We start from the raw sequence: 15,255 nt of genomic DNA, 5'->3' as shown, positions 1-15,255 counted from the left end.
TACCCAAGTTAAAAGTCCAAAACAACCAAGGCCCATCGACGTGCAAAGTTGGCAAGTTCAAAGACGATTAGTCAGCCTTTGTGTTTCCGTTGACACTACCGCCCAACAGGCCATCCTTGTATTCCCTCATGCCACTGAGGGAATCATCTAGACGGAAGTGGCCGCCACGGCGGCCCTTGCGAGCACGGAACCATGTCAAGGCACCATAGGCAACACCGCACACGCTAAGGAGGGACAGGATTGGGTGATCTCGGAAGGTGACGCGAATGTCAAAGAAAATCTTCTCGATGAACGAGATAGTTAGTTTGGGTTTGATGACTTGGGGTCCATAGACAATCTTGTCCAAAGTCTCCATGATGGACGTGCGGCTGACGAGAATGTGATTGCCAGTAACGGTAGTGTCCCAGTACTTGCGACTGGCTTCATCATTGATGATGATGCGCTCGCCATCTTTGTCCTTGATGTCGATGCCGTAGGTGGTGCGGAGCCAACGCTGCCAGAAAATGCCGTCAACCCAAGCAAAGGCAACCTCTTTGCGGTTCGAATTATCCATGTTGATGCGAATCGACTTGGCGCTTCGCAAAGCACGCTCGTCGTTTCGGTCTTCGGCTTCTTCGATTCTCATCTGCTTGGCATCTCGAAGCTTCTTGCGCTCAAGCTGGAATTCCTGAATCTGGCGGTCCATCCATTCATTGGCAGCGCTCTTCATTTCGCGTAGCGAGCTCTGAATAGTTTCTGGATCGCCGTCCTTTCTCTCCAAAATTCCTAGCACGACAAGCTTGTTCTCCATGATCTGGCGAGCGTTGGTGGCAGTAAGCTCAGGTACTAGTGGAAGCCAGACTGATTTCATCCAATCAAGAATACGACGGTAATCGCGCATTTCATTGGGTGTGAAAGGTGTGTAATAAGTCGGGCGTCCCTCGCGAGAGACAATCAATCTTGGCCAGGTGGTGATCTTGAAGCGCTTGTAAAGCTCAGGATCATTCGTCTTGACCAGCTTGGCATGGCCAATGAGGCTCAGAGGGATTCTCTCGAGGGCGGCAAAGTCCTCGGAAGTAGCAGCATGGTCGTAGAAGTAGGTAAAGATAACCTCTTCGGTTTTCTCAAGCTCCGTAAAGCCCTCAGCATCGATATCGGGAACACCACTGGCGAGATCAATGGCACTGTCTGCATACTTGGTGAAGTCCCCGATGCCACGGAGACCACGGTATTCAACTCGCTCGCCTCCTTTGAAGAAAAGAATGGTAGGGTAGGCCTTGGCGTGAACGTCCTTGCACAAGCGCTTTTCCTGGTCGCAATTGACCTCGCCAATGTTGAGCTTTCCGCGCATAGATTTCGCAAGCTGCTCCCAGGTTGGCTTCAAAGCCTGGCAGTGAGAGCACCAAGGGGCATAGAACTTGATGAACCACGGATCGTGCGAAAGAGTAACGTGCTTCTGGAACGACTCAGCCGTCAGGGACACGGAGACACCGTCCAAGTTGTAATTGTCGGGGATCTTCTTGGGGGGTTTAGCAACAGCTGGAGTCTTCTTTGCAGGCACTGGGGCTTCTGTTGCGCTAGGCTCGGGCAGCGCAAGATCCTTGGGGCGAGAGCCGGGTTTGTCCTCCTCGAGTGCCTTTTCAATCATTTCGCTCATATCGGCAATAGTGTGCTGACCAGTGAGAGATTTGACCTTCTTTCCGTTCTTGAAGAGTGTAGTCTGGGGCCATGCGTTGACTTCATGCTCGGAACAAAAGTCGCTGTGGGCAACGCAATTCAGTGAAGCGAATTGTAGATCACCGACAGCGCCTGCATCGTCGCTCTTGGGCAGAGGGTTCATGGCATAATAGAACTCGTAAAGAGTTTGGTATACGGGTGCAAACGCGGTGCAGTGGTGGCAATAGGGACTGGAGAGTCTGTCAGACGGTTTGCTAGTCCACGGGGTAAAGTATGCCTACCTGTAATGCTTAACAACGGTGAATTTGGTCTTGTTAACGTCGGTCTCCCATGTTGAGGGCGAGAATTCTGGCAGAGGAGGAACAGATATGCCGCCAAATTTTGTCGGTTCACTCTTGGTTTCTGCTGCAACGCTGATCGCAGTTGCCGCAAAAAGGGCGATCTGGAGCAGCCTCATGTTGGGCTACTGTGTACTGTTTTCTTTTTTTTTGTTTTCTCCAGTGAGCAACAGATAAATCCCTGCAATATTGTGTATCGGTGTGTCGATGACGCAGCCTTGTCGTCTGCGAGGCGGGATTGCTGGGAAGCAATGTCAGAATAGGATCAGCACGGGGTAGCTTTGGTCAATGCTAACCCCTTCTGGTGGAAAGTTGTAGGGCGATGTATGCGTCGCGGCGGAAGGCTTTGGATGGCTAAATATTAGACTGCGGTTGAGAGTCGCATAGTATGTAGGAGGGGGTAAAGGGGCCTCTCGTCCACGTAACCGACAATGCCAGTTGCAACGATGGTGGAGGATATAAGAAAGAGAAGATCGCGAGAGGCTTTGGCCAGGGAGGCGCAAACGGCGCCCCTGCAACAGCCTGAAGCACACTTCGGGAGGCCAAGTGTGGGTCACAGTCCGGAAACAGAGTCAGTAGTTAGCCACGTTGCGGATTGGTAATGTGGCTGATAGATCACTGACCACGTCGCCGCCACATAACGGGTTCATGTGTCCTTTGTGGCTTAGCTGGTAGTTAGCGCGCAACGGAACTTATAATACAGACTTTACCTAATTGCTAGACAAATACATCATCTTGCGCTTCTGTACATGTCTCGCAGAAAAGGTCTCGACGCAATAAGTTTGTGTCGCCCTCAGCTCAATTGTTATTCATATCGGGCTGAACTTCTTGTGAGAGGCCTCCATGCCATCCATGGACGGCCGAAACAAACGGCCACTCGAGGCAAGGTCTCCAGACGGACTCAAATCTCTCTCACGCTCAATCAGTCCACCCAGATCAAAGAAGCAGAAGGGCACTGAAATTTTCCCTTCCCCGTTTCGTCTTACCTGGGTTCGAGATCTCGAAGAGGAGAACAATAAGGATGCCGTCACCCTTTCCGACTTGCTGGGCGACCCATTGATCAGCGAGTGCTGGAGTTTTAACTATTTGCACAGCATTTCTTTTCTAATGGATGCATTCGACCGTGATATTAGACCACATGTAAAGGTTCATATTGTTCATGGCTTCTGGAAGAGGGAAGATGGAAATCGCATCGGCCTGGTTGTATGTGAACCACTGCTTCGCACATTTATTGCTAAGGAACCCTGACGCTCATCGCTGATAGGAACAAGCGGCACTGTTTCCCAATGTAAACTTACACGCCGCGCCTATGCCAGAAATGTTTGGCACTCATCACTCTAAGATGCTGATACTCTTCCGCCGGGACGACACAACTCAGGTGATTATACACACAGCCAACATGATAGCCAAAGACTGGACCAACATGACGAATGCGGTGTGGACATCACCAGTACTTTCGAAGCTGAAGAAAGTACCAGATGATCCGTCATGGCGGGAAGATATGGCACAAGGCAGTGGACACCGGTTCAAGTCTGATTTACTTAGCTATCTCCGATGCTACGACAGGATGCGGCCAACATGTAACGCGCTGGTGGAGAGCTTGAAGGAATACGACTTTTCTTCGGTAAGAGGAAGCCTAATTGCCAGTGTTCCGGGAACACATGAAGTACATGGGGACCCCGGTGTCACATCTTGGGGCTGGAAAAGCATGAGCAAATGTCTGCAGCAGATACCTTGTGAGCCAGGGGTTTCGCAAGTGGCCGTGCAAGTATCTTCTATTGCGACGCTGGGCGGAAACGATGGGTGGCTGCGCGGGACTCTCTTCAGGGCACTTTCGAAGGGCAAAGTAGCCACGGCGCTGTCACCACAGTTCAAGGTAGTCTTCCCTACGGCTGATGAAATACGGGCCTCGCTGGACGGGTACGCATCGGGAGGATCGATTCACACCAAGATACAAAGTAAACAACAGCAGATGCAGCTCAATTATCTTCGGCCAATTTTTCATCACTGGATGACAGACGATGACTCAAGGACTGGTAAGCAAAAGCAGCGACTGTCATCGATGTTGCTGGACATGTGCTCACGCTCTATTTACTTGACCAACAGCAGGTGACTTTCGTGATGCTGGCAGGGATAAAGCGGCGCCGCATATAAAAACATATATACGCACAAACAAGAATGACACGATAGACTGGGCATTAGTAACATCGGCAAACTTGTCGAAGCAAGCGTGGGGAGAAGCAGCCAAACCCACGGGGCAGTTTCGAATAGCGTCGTGGGAGATTGGCGTGCTCGTATGGCCGTCGCTGTTTAAAGACGACGCGATAATGAAGGGATGCTTCAAGGAGGATACACCGGGGTCGAGAGAGGCGCAAGGCCAGCTGGGTGAGGCTGGGGCTGTGGTGGGATTTCGGATGCCATATAGCTTACCCCTGCGCAGGTATAGCAGAGAGGAGACGCCGTGGGTGGCAACAATGAGCCACGAGAAGGAGGATCGATTGGGACAGTGCTGGTTAGTGTAGCGCGGGGAATGATGCAACAAGATGGGACGATGGATATTTCCAAGTAGCCAAGTAACCAAGCAACCAGTAAGCCATGTTTGCTATGCACCCTCGGCAACCCAAGTTGTGGATGGGGATGGGCGGAGGTGATGTCGAGTCGGGCGGGATTGACGATGCAGCAGGCAAGTCAGAAGAGGATCTGATCCGCGGGTACCGATGGCTGTTGGAGCCTTGGATGAAGCCTGGAAGCCTTACCTACAGGTATTGAATGATGCTGTGCCCAAGTGCCGCCAGGCATGCCAGGTGCCAGGCAACAGGCAACAGGCTGTCACACCGACGCAGCTAGTACCGGAGTACTGGGCTTGTGGGCTAACAAATGACAAGGTGGCGCTGTTTATTGCATGCAGCGACTCAGACATGAATTACCTTAATTACTTACAGACTACCTACAGTACGAATACGGACTACAGTACCAACTATTACCAGTATTTTGTACTTGATTCAAGAAATGACGGTAGACTGTCGTCTTGTCCTTGGCTCTTTCCTGTCCTCACAATACCTATTTTCTACGCCGACTTTTTCGTCCGATGTTTCCAAGCTTTTTCTGCGCCTCTGAACCTTGTGTTTAAAATTTTCTTTCTTCAATCCCCTTGGCACGGCCACCGTCGGTCTATTCATCCTGATCTTGACAGAACATTTTTTTTTTTTTCCTTCTTCTGCTTCATCATCATCATCTTCTTCTTCTTCTACTTCCTCCTCGAATCATTGCAAGTCCAGACCAACAAACGATTCCTTCATTTAGTCAGCGCTGTTCCTCATCCCACTGGTCCCCGCAACTCGTTTGCCGCAACCATCACACTTTTTTGCACTACCTAGGTAGTTACAATCAAAGTACTATTTTCCTCGACGTTCTGGAGCGGTCTTGCTCCCCTTCCGTTTCGTTTTGGACGGCCCTCGCCCGCAGACCAACAGCTACTTATTGCTTCGGACCTTTTTCCAACTCAATTGACCTCGCCACAACCCGTAGACTGCCTGCTAGACAAGCTCGTCATGAGTCTCCCCAAGTCGAGCGGCTCCGCCAACCGCATCGGCGGCGGTGGTCTCTCGGCCTCGTTTCACGCTTCCTCGCCGCTCGCCGAAGCAGTCGCCCGCGACATTGCCGAGTGCTCCGACGATGACGACGACAATAACCAGAACCTCGTCGAAGAGGGCGGCCACGACCACCACCACTACGGCAGCCTCGGCGGCAGCACCATGTACCGCCGCCCTTCTGGCGTTGCGTACGGCGCATCCCGTCCCATCTTTGACCACCGCACACCCGACGAGCCCGCGACGACGCCTCTGGAGCGCAGGCAGTCCCGTCAAGCGGAGCGCAGCCTGCTCCGCGATAACCACATCCTGCCGCCCAAGCACCAGCACCGCGGCCGGGGTCTCGTTGCCCGCCTGTACCGCCGCCTGTTCAGCACAAAGGTGCCCGCCGGCGACGACTACGCCGCCAATGGCGTCGACGGCGAGACGGCGCCCCTGCTGCACGGACATCCCGGCGATACCACGCCCACCGACAGCGACAGCGAGGACGTCGAGCAGCAATGGGTCGATGCTGTGGCCAGCGGCCGCATCCGCACCACTTGGCAGCGCGAGACTAAGACGGTAGTCACCTACAGCATCCCCCTCATCACCACATTTGCCCTCCAATATTCCATCAATGTCGCTAGTATCTTCGCCGTTGGCCGAATCGGCAAGATAGAGCTCGGCGCAGTTTCTTGTAAGTCTGGCCCTCAACCTACTACCTTGGGTTTTTTTACACGTAGCATTCCGCTCAAGCTAATAACCGCTCTCCCTCGCAGTGGCCAACATGTCCAATGCCATTACCTGTCTTGCTCCTTTCCAGGGCCTGGCAACCAGCCTCGACACCCTCTGCGCCCAAGCCTACGGATCCGGCCACAAGCATCTCGTGGGTCTACAATGTCAGCGCATGGCTCTTTTCCTGCTCTCCCTGTCCGGTCCTGTCATTTTGATCTGGTGCTTCTCGGAGCAGATCCTCGTACACCTCGTTCCGGAAGCCGAGACGGCCCGCCTGGCCTCTATATATCTCAAGGTCTGCATCGCCAGCATACCCGGCGTCATCCTTTTCGAGTGCGGCAAACGATTCACTCAGGCGCAGGGCCTCTTCCGCGCCACCACTTACGTCCTCCTCGTCGCCGCGCCCTTCAACATCTTTGTCAACTGGCTGCTCGTCTGGAAACTCGAATACGGCTTCATCGGCGCCCCAATCGCCGTCGCCATCACCGAGAATCTGCTTCCCATCCTCCTCTTCCTTTACGTCCGCTTCGTCGACGGCCGTCAGTGCTGGGGCGGCTTCAGCCGCCGCGCCCTGTCCAACTGGGGCGTCATGATCAAGCTTGCCCTGCCCGGCATGATCATGATCGAGGCTGAATGGCTCGCTTTTGAATTCATGACGCTCTTCGCCAGCCGCTTCGGCTCCGAGTACCTGGCCGCTCAGAGCGTGCTCGGCACCCTCACCACCATCTCCTACCAAATCCCCTTTCCCATGTCTATTGCTGCCTCGACTCGCGTCGCCAACCTCATTGGCGCCGGCCTCGTCGACGCTGCCAGGATCACCGCCAAGGTCACGTTTTTTCTAGCCGTCTCCATCAGCGTCTTCAACTTTGTCATCTTCGTCGTTTTTCGATACCACCTTCCCCTCCTCTTCACAAACGACGAGGGCGTCATCACCCTCGTCGCCCAGGTCATGCCCGCCGTGGCCGTCATGCAAGTCTTTGATGGTCTGGGATCCGGCGCCCACGGCCTGCTGCGCGGCATCGGCAAGCAGGCCATTGGCGGCCCCATCAACCTCGTCGCCTACTACCTCGTCTCGCTGCCGCTGTCCGTCGGCCTGGCCTTTGGCCTCGGCATGAAGCTCCAGGGTCTGTGGATCGGCGTCACGGCCGGCCTCATCATTGTCTCCATCATCGAATACATTTACCTCTGGAAGACGGATTGGAACAAGGCAGCCGACGAGGCCGCCCACAGAAATGAAACTGGCTAAAAGCGCCAATCCTCACATGTTGAATATAGAGGTTTTGAAAGATATAAAAGACAAGAGCGACGAGGAAAAGGGACAGTTGAGACAAAATATTTTATTGATTTACTGCTAGCACCAAAGCGAGTTTGCTTTGACCGCAAAAGGTGCTCATCATGCAACAAGGCGAGCAATTGCATTGCGTCAATACCTGATTCTTGGCTTTGATCAGTTTAATCTGGTCATCTCTGCGGGCTTAGCTGTCATATACTCACGACCTGTCTTTGTTACTTTGTATATGTACCTACATAGCTTTACTGGAGAGCATAGATTCCCCATATTTTGACTCGAGCAGCAATGACAGCTCGATTCTTCATCTCTATGAGTTCTGCGATTCGCCGTGATTAATCTTTTCATAGCGTTGTATTTTTACCATACTACTTCGAAAAATAAAAAATGAACATCTGCAACGGTGTTATCAAACGAACCCGTCATCAAACGAGTCCGTCCATGTCCAACTCAAAAAAACATAAACGATTCTTTTTTACCAAACTCCCACTCCGCAAGGCAATACCATTTATCTTGCATTAAACATGTACCCTTCATTCCCAACCTTGTTTCCCCCCAACAAATGTTTGCGGCCTGCTATCCGGACAAGCCTATTTCCACCCTAGCCGAGCATAGAGTGTGTGCGAATACCCTTGGGGCCGAGTTCGCTGATTTCGTATTAGTCAATCGGATTTATAGGATGTTAGAAAGAAACAAGAGACTTACTTATAGTCGACGCGGCTTAGACTCATCATGCGTTGCGCCTCGACAGACTGCGTGTCCATGTTGGAGTGCAGGCAAAAGGCAATTCGAGCAGCAACCTGCGCGCCGAGAAACATAGACTCCTCGAAGCCCGCCTTAGTCCACTCGCTGAGATAGTTGGGCATGGCGGCGAGCTTGATTGACGTGGGCGTCTGACTGTGGAAGTGGTGGCTGGCGGGCCCCGCGGCCTCTGAGCCGGCCTGCGGCGTGCCCAGACTTTGCTGCTGGTTCAGGCTTGCCGTGGTGGCAGCTTGGAGCAGCGGGTTGACACCGCCAGATTGCAGCTGGTGCGGAGCGCCGCCAAATGAGCTCGTGGGAGTTTGGGCGCCGGTACCCGTGGGGGTGGCCATATTGGAGGGCAGCTCAGAGGTGAACATGGTCGCCGTAGAAGGAGAAACAATGTGTCTGGCATTGAGGGTGGCCAGAATGTTCTCCTTGAGTCCGCGTAGGCGCGAACCATTGCCCACGAAGACAATGTTGTCCCAACAAGGCGGGCGCATATACATGTCGTCGATGCCTTGGACTGTACGGTATATGGCCGTGACTATACGGTCAATCTCTGAGCGATCAGCAAATGTGAACCGCTCCAGACCGACTTCGATATCCTTCTTGACACGCTTTGGCCTGTATGTGGGCGTGTCATTCTTGGAGTCCTTGAGCGCCGAGTCCTCGCCAGGCTTAGGGGCATTTCCATTCGTGGCCACGACCTGGGGCTCTTCTGGCTTAGGCTCCTCCTTCACCTCAATCGGTGCTGCACCATCTGTCATAGCGACGTCAGGGGCAGCGCCAGTCTCTGCTGTAGTAACAGCGGGCGCCGCGGGGTCTGCTGTCGCGGTGCCCTCGGCAGGCTTCTGCTCAGCGCCAGCATCCCCATTCTCTTTGGTCGCCTCCTTCAGAGACTGCTCAGGCTCAGGTACGACCAATTCCTGGATAATCTCTTCGTAAAAAAATGTGTTGTGGGTTCTCTTGCTGTTCGGAAGACGCGCAGGTCTAGCGGGCGCTTCCTCTTGCTGCGCCTTCGGCTTCCTTCCTGGTTTGGCCTTTTCCTTTTCTTTGCGCGCAAGAAACTCTTTTGTTTGGCCACTTGTAACAATAGCAGCCACATCCAAAATGCCATCATCTTCAGCTTTGTTGTCGTCGCCACCTTCCTCTTCATTTGCAGCAGCGTCGGGCTTGGAAGCCTCGGGATCAGCAACGGGGGCGAGAGGCTTAGTAGCCTGAGGAGCACTTGGGGGCGCGCCAGACGAGCTTGCGACGGGAAGTTCAAAGAGCTTGTCTGCCGTTGCGACATATGGTAAGACTTCGCAAATTGTACTCTTCTTCAATTGCTCAGCCATGTCGTATGTGAAGTTCTTGGATGCCAGCAGTGTCTTGAGTCTTTGCGTGAATACGTCACCTCCAGAGAGCTGGTCATCTGCTACAGAGGCCCCAACGTCGATGTGGTTGACGACACGGCCGTCGTGAATGGCAGTAACGTCAACCTTTTGAAACCCAATATCAACGACCGTCATGTTAGGCCATTTAAGTCCGTATTGGGTGGCAATGCCGCTATGAATTATGCAGAGGGCGGGCGTTCTCGTCTTCTCGAAGATGTACCGCGCAATGGCCTCAGCGTCGGGCCGTGTCCATTGCGGCGACGCCATCAGCAAGATGGGAGTATTGTGGTATGTCGTAGTGAGCAGGCCATGGACGTGGTCGAGGAAGGCAAGAAAGGCATCCATGTGCACAATATGGCCAGCTGTATCACTTTATGTTAGCGGTCGTTCGACAGCAGCCGGCGTCTCTGATTGAGCCGCGCGCGACAAATGGCGTCTTACCGCGAATGGGATACACGGCGCCCTCGCTGGAGTCGACATCCTCGACCCATTCCTCCTCTTTGACGCCATTGACAACCTTTGTGCGGCTGTACGTGTGGTATGGACGCCATTCATCGCCATCCTTGAACATGCGCGTTGGAATGCGGTGTGCTGGCAGCGTCAGCTCGCTGCATCCGAGCTGCGCAAGGGTCGTCTGGCTGCCAGGGCAGATGATCAGGATCTGCTCCTCGCGCCATTTCCCGGAGCTCGACATGGTGCGAAGTCGAAAGCTAGAGCAGAATGCTCGTCACCCAATGAAAGTGATGAGAGAAATGGCGTCAGGCGCTCGGCGGAGGGTGGCCAGTCGGAGATTCAACGGTCGCTGTTTGTCGTGCGAATTTGGAGGCTGCCGCGCTTGCTCTGTCGCGAGAAAGCAAGTCCACTAGGCAATCGCGAGGCTAGAGTAGGAGCAAGCTTTGGCTAAGGGTGGCTGTGGCTGCAGGGGAACTTGTGGCGCATCAAGTTGTGTTGTATCACGTGATTCCATCTTGACGGGCTGTCCCAGCTTTTCCATAAAAACCTGCATTTTACATACGTTGCTCTTCATTGAGGTATTAGAGAACTATTCATTATTATCACTTGTTACAGTGAGGTCTAAATACGTAGTAGTAATAGTATGTAATCGTAGACAGCATGAGATTCTCCATCCCAGCAAACAAGTAACCTTTTCATCTTTTCCATGGCAAGATCTGAAAGCCGTAGCAGAAACATGAACAACCCAACAAGCCCTGATATACGTCAACTAGATCATTATAATTATAAAACGCAACTCCCGTCAGGAAGAGCAGGATAGTGGAAAAACCAAGCAAAATGTGACCAGGCACATTCAAAATGCGCCATCACCTCCTGTGGTGAATGGGAATGGAAGATGCTGCCAACAGATGGAACAACGCCAAAGTATAAACATGAAAATGGAAACATGGGTCCCCGGAAACGCCCTGATGAAACATTATGCCGAATCCTTTGCTGCTTGCTGCAGCTCCTGTCGTCCTTCGTTCGTCATACCCAATCACATCATAGTAATACAGCTCCGTGGAAAGCAGAGGTTGCGGATCAGTCACTCAGACTAATCCTGATAGAAAAATCGCCACGTTATGCAGCAGTAACGGCAGTGGGCGTGGTGTTCCCGTTGTGGCTGTCGACGGGTTCCAGTGGCTCAATATGGTCGACAGACTCCAGCTCCTTGGTCTTTCTCTTGCTCTTCTTGGGGGTGCCTTCATCAGTCACGTCGCCAGACATGGAGCTGGGACGATCAGAAGTAGGTGTGGTTGGCGAAGAACCGTCGTAGCTCCAGCGGTCATCGGTAGCGCCCGTGTAGATAGAGGAGCTGTGCTTCTTCTTGAAAGAGGCAGATTCGGAAGCATCCGTGTGCTCGTGTTGAGGGGTACTGGGGTGGCTATCGCTGTCGTCAATTTGAGCCAAGTTATCAAAGGCCATCATGGCGGCGCTGAAATCGTCATCGGCGTATGACTCGCGTGAAGGAAAAGCACTTTTCTCAGTAGTGGTTATCTCGCGCGAGTTGCGCAATTCGAGCTTCTGAGGCTTTGAGTTGCTGTTGGCTGAGATTTGAGAGAGGCGCATGGTCCGAATAGTAGTAGGCTCCATGATGGAGAATTCGGCATCCATAAGCTCGGAGTCGGAACAATCAGAGATTTGTTCATCATCACCGTCCATGGCTGCGTCACTGTCATCTGTCGTGCTGACAGTTGGATGCGTCTGGTTGACAGTATGGGTCCTTTCCTTGTGAGAAGCGACCACCTGAGGGCCTTGGACTATGGGTGCAGAGCCGGCAGAGGTCTCCTCCTGAACAAGGTCAGACTTGGCTAGAGAGATGCGCTTGCTCGTGTCAAGGGGTGCAGCGGCGACGGCGTCGACAAAAGCATTGTCAGAGTTGTCACAAACTGGTACCTCTTCGATTTCGGGCGAGACAGCATTGAGCTTCGTGTCATCGACAGCAACCTTATCAGCAGGGGTGTCAGAGGAAGGCAAGACCTTTTGAGCCTCGGGCTTGACAGAGATGGTCGAGACAAGGTTGCTGTCCAGAATTTGGCCTATGTCGGAAACGCGACTCAGTCTGGATTCGTTAATATCGCCGGTGGACTTGACGTCGTCCGTAACACCATCGATAGAGCCAGTGGCAGCTTCTTCACGCAGGTCAGCTTCGCTGAATGCCTGGCGAAGAGGGCTTTTGACACTCAGATTGTCGCCAGCGCCTTCGCTCTTCATATGTTGCGAGACGCGGGCCGGGCTTCTGCGCGGCAGAGGAGGAGGTACACGCTTGGCTATGGTCACGACGTTGCCTCTGGCCTGAATCATGCGCGAGGCAACAGCCTGAGTTCGGGCAGGCTGAACGGCGGCAACTTCAAAGATCACGGGCTCCTCGTCATCATCGTCGTTGTCATCGTCATCGAAATCGTCCTGGTCAGCTTGGGGCGAAGAGGCTCTTGAGTTGGAAAATCCGGCAGACTTGGCATCTTCCTCGGTAGTGGACATCTCCTCAGGCTCCTCAGCAATGACGGGCGTCTTGGCATGCTCCTCACTAATGTGTCTAAGCGAGGACATGTCAACAGTTGTATAGTCGACAGCTTCCCTGTCAATGAAGGGCCGTTCGCTTCCTTCGTCGCTGTCGCGAGGGCTAGGGCTGACGGATCGTGTATCGATTTGAGTGGCGGGGTCGGTGAGTTGGCTCTTGGTGGTGCGATTAGACATGTAGGAGCCACGGTTGCTGCGAGCCATGGATTCAATGCTTTGGCGGCTGAACTTTGAGACGACGGGGCTCATTGGGCTGTTGCCAAAGTCGACCTGGCTACTTGCCGGGCGCAGGCGGCTACCCGCTTCACGAATCTCGAGACCAGCCATTTCGAGGGCCAGGATGCCGAATGGATCGGGATCGTCCGATTTAGGGACGCCAAATCGAGGAGAGGCCGGGTTGGTGGACGTTGGTGTTTCTATCACAGCGTCGCCCGGTGCAGGTTGCACGGTAGTTTCATGGATGATGGCGGCGTCAAAGTCGGTTCTGCCCTCGGCCATTTTAATGACTTCAAATAGTGGTTTCGTCTCTTCGACGTGGCGCGAGACATTGCCGGCGAGAACGTCCATCTGGGTGACTTCAGAGTTGTAAAATCGCACATTTTCGTTTGCTCTCTCGGTGAGAATGCAGCCGTTCAAGTTGACGGACTGATGCTGACCGCGAGCTTTCATGTACGCCAAAACAGTGTTGTCGAGATCTTTCCAGCTGATGCGCTTCTCCTGGGAGTCAAGAGGTACAGACGGGCCGTTGATGAGGCTGACATCTTCGCCGAGGGTAACACGAGACCTGGTTATAGTTTCGAGGGCAGCCAAGTTGCTGACAACAAGTACACAGTCGTAGATGTCGACGCCAATGATGAAGCTGAGAGTGGGAGTGTGAAGCATGATTCCAGAGGGCGGAGACCAGGTGCCGTCTGACTTGCGCGCAATGAGGATGCCGGACCCGCCAGATCCGGTCATCCACAGGCCACTCCGCATGCAAGTGAAGACGGCAATACCGGCGGCATTTTGGATCACTCGTTTAGGTATTTTTTGAATGGTTTGAGCGGGAGAAGGAGGAGGCTGCGAGGGATCGGAGGGTGGCTCGCGGACATCAGTATCGACAGGGTGCAGGTAGCCGTCGACTAGACATTAGTGTTAGCATTTAAGAGTTGCTCTGATGAAGGCCCATGGCGGCTCGCGGAGGTTACGCACCGCAGAAGGACTTCAATATTCGAGCAGCCTTGTCGCATTCCTGATCGAGAGTGGCGGGCCAGAAAGCCTCTCGCTTGATGCGGGCGTTGTTTGCCTTGGCCGTGTTGATGGTGGGCGAGAGTTTGGGTGGCGTCGCAGGGCCCGAGACGGACCTAGCACCCCAGCCAAAGAGGCCGCTGTTGTTCTTTGCGCCGCCAGACGACGTCCTCTTATCCCACGAGGGCAGAAAGGAGGAGACGCGCTGCATGGCGGCAGCGCAGGAGGGGGGCTCTCTATACCGTCAGCCAGACCGGAGCACCGGGGCTGAGAGAAGGCGCAAACAAAGATGATAAGCCAGCCCTGATGTTGGAGCGAGTGACTTGAATGACGAGTGTCTAGGTAAACGAATAAACGAAATGGTATTGATGACGAGGAAGGAGAGAACTGGATGATCAAGGATGGAGATGCGGTGCTTGGTCGGGCTGCAATGTCGCTGGCGAGAAGGAATAGAAGGCGTCGAGAGTATTTTGGAGCGATTCGTCAGTACCTATTATTGGTTGAGTGCTAGACCGTTCACACGCCCCCTTGGCGCATGAACAGAAGAGGCGACGGCAGGATATGTTGAAGAGGTAGAGACCGATTCGTTGGAGGGAAGGGAGGGAGGGAAGGTGAAGCGAGCGTGGAAGAAGTGAGAAGCAGTTTTGGGGGGTTCTTGGGAGGGAAGAGGTGAAAAGAGGTGGGCGTGAAGCAAAGAATGGGTGCAAATGTCATTCAAAAGCGCGGGCCTGGCTGGCACATTGTGAGGAGGCAGGCCGCTACTACGGTAGGTTGGGTCGCAGGAGCAGGTCACTAACAAGGTCACCAACACGCAACACGGACAATAACGAGCTGTACAGAGAGAGTGTGTGGCTCCCCCTTGGTGGGTAAACGCAGTCGCAATGTCTCCAGTTTATTTTAATAAAAAAAAAAAAAACTGGAAAAAACTTGAACGGCAATCTGGTGTCTGGAGACTGGCAGGGGATCGTTCCAGGCCAGCGGGAAGAGGTTGATGATTTTGATTCGGTGTGGTGGAGTGGGTGAGAAGCACCAGCGAGCCCAAGGTTCAGACCAGTGATATCACACGAAAAAGCAAAAACAAGTAGGTAGGTAGTATTTAGGTAGGTGGCACAAAAAGGGAACTTGGGACCCTTGGTTTTGGAAAGAAGAAAGGAAAAAGAAAAAAAAAAAAATACACACGAGGTTTTTATTGTCTGTACAATACTTGATTGATTGTTCCATCATTCTCCAGTACCAAGCTGTTTGTTGTGAAAAACAATGCATCCGCTTCCCAAGTTACTGGCCATCCCTCACTGTAGGCCCTCAGGCAGGCC

General features: G+C 53.3%; 5 protein-coding genes across 5 annotated transcripts; 2 read left to right on the top strand and 3 right to left on the bottom strand.

Moving 5' to 3' along the window:
- Window positions 1-67: 67 nt before the first annotated feature.
- BBA_00425 (disulfide isomerase) lies at window positions 68-2,113 on the bottom strand (the record flags this gene model as incomplete). Its single annotated transcript, XM_008595522.1, has 2 exons — window positions 68-1,895; window positions 1,938-2,113. 2 exons carry the CDS (start codon window positions 2,111-2,113, stop codon window positions 68-70), a joined length of 2,004 nt encoding a protein of 667 aa, XP_008593744.1.
- A 733-nt stretch (window positions 2,114-2,846) lies between these two features.
- Window positions 2,847-4,107, top strand: BBA_00424 (tyrosyl-DNA phosphodiesterase; the record flags this gene model as incomplete). Its single annotated transcript, XM_008595521.1, has 2 exons — window positions 2,847-3,197; window positions 3,259-4,107. 2 exons carry the CDS (start codon window positions 2,847-2,849, stop codon window positions 4,105-4,107), a joined length of 1,200 nt encoding a protein of 399 aa, XP_008593743.1.
- A 1,438-nt stretch (window positions 4,108-5,545) lies between these two features.
- BBA_00423 (multidrug and toxin extrusion protein) lies at window positions 5,546-7,544 on the top strand (the record flags this gene model as incomplete). Its single annotated transcript, XM_008595520.1, has 2 exons — window positions 5,546-6,260; window positions 6,343-7,544. 2 exons carry the CDS (start codon window positions 5,546-5,548, stop codon window positions 7,542-7,544), a joined length of 1,917 nt encoding a protein of 638 aa, XP_008593742.1.
- A 643-nt stretch (window positions 7,545-8,187) lies between these two features.
- Window positions 8,188-10,397, bottom strand: BBA_00422 (chromatin remodeling complex subunit; the record flags this gene model as incomplete). Its single annotated transcript, XM_008595519.1, has 3 exons — window positions 8,188-8,233; window positions 8,292-10,065; window positions 10,145-10,397. The coding sequence occupies 3 exons, from the start codon at window positions 10,395-10,397 to the stop codon at window positions 8,188-8,190; spliced, it is 2,073 nt and encodes a 690-aa protein (XP_008593741.1).
- Window positions 10,398-11,275: 878 nt separating this feature from the next.
- On the bottom strand, window positions 11,276-14,153 carry BBA_00421 (LAS seventeen-binding protein; the record flags this gene model as incomplete). The annotated part of the gene is made up of 2 exons (XM_008595518.1): window positions 11,276-13,836; window positions 13,907-14,153. 2 exons carry the CDS (start codon window positions 14,151-14,153, stop codon window positions 11,276-11,278), a joined length of 2,808 nt encoding a protein of 935 aa, XP_008593740.1.
- Between the last annotated feature and the right edge of the window lie 1,102 nt (window positions 14,154-15,255).

Source organism: Beauveria bassiana (genome assembly GCF_000280675.1).
Source record: "Beauveria bassiana ARSEF 2860 unplaced genomic scaffold BBA_S00001, whole genome shotgun sequence".
Classification (NCBI taxonomy): domain Eukaryota; kingdom Fungi; phylum Ascomycota; class Sordariomycetes; order Hypocreales; family Cordycipitaceae; genus Beauveria; species Beauveria bassiana.
Note: the sequence above shows the minus strand (reverse complement) of the source record. Positions and strands in the feature narration are given on the sequence as shown.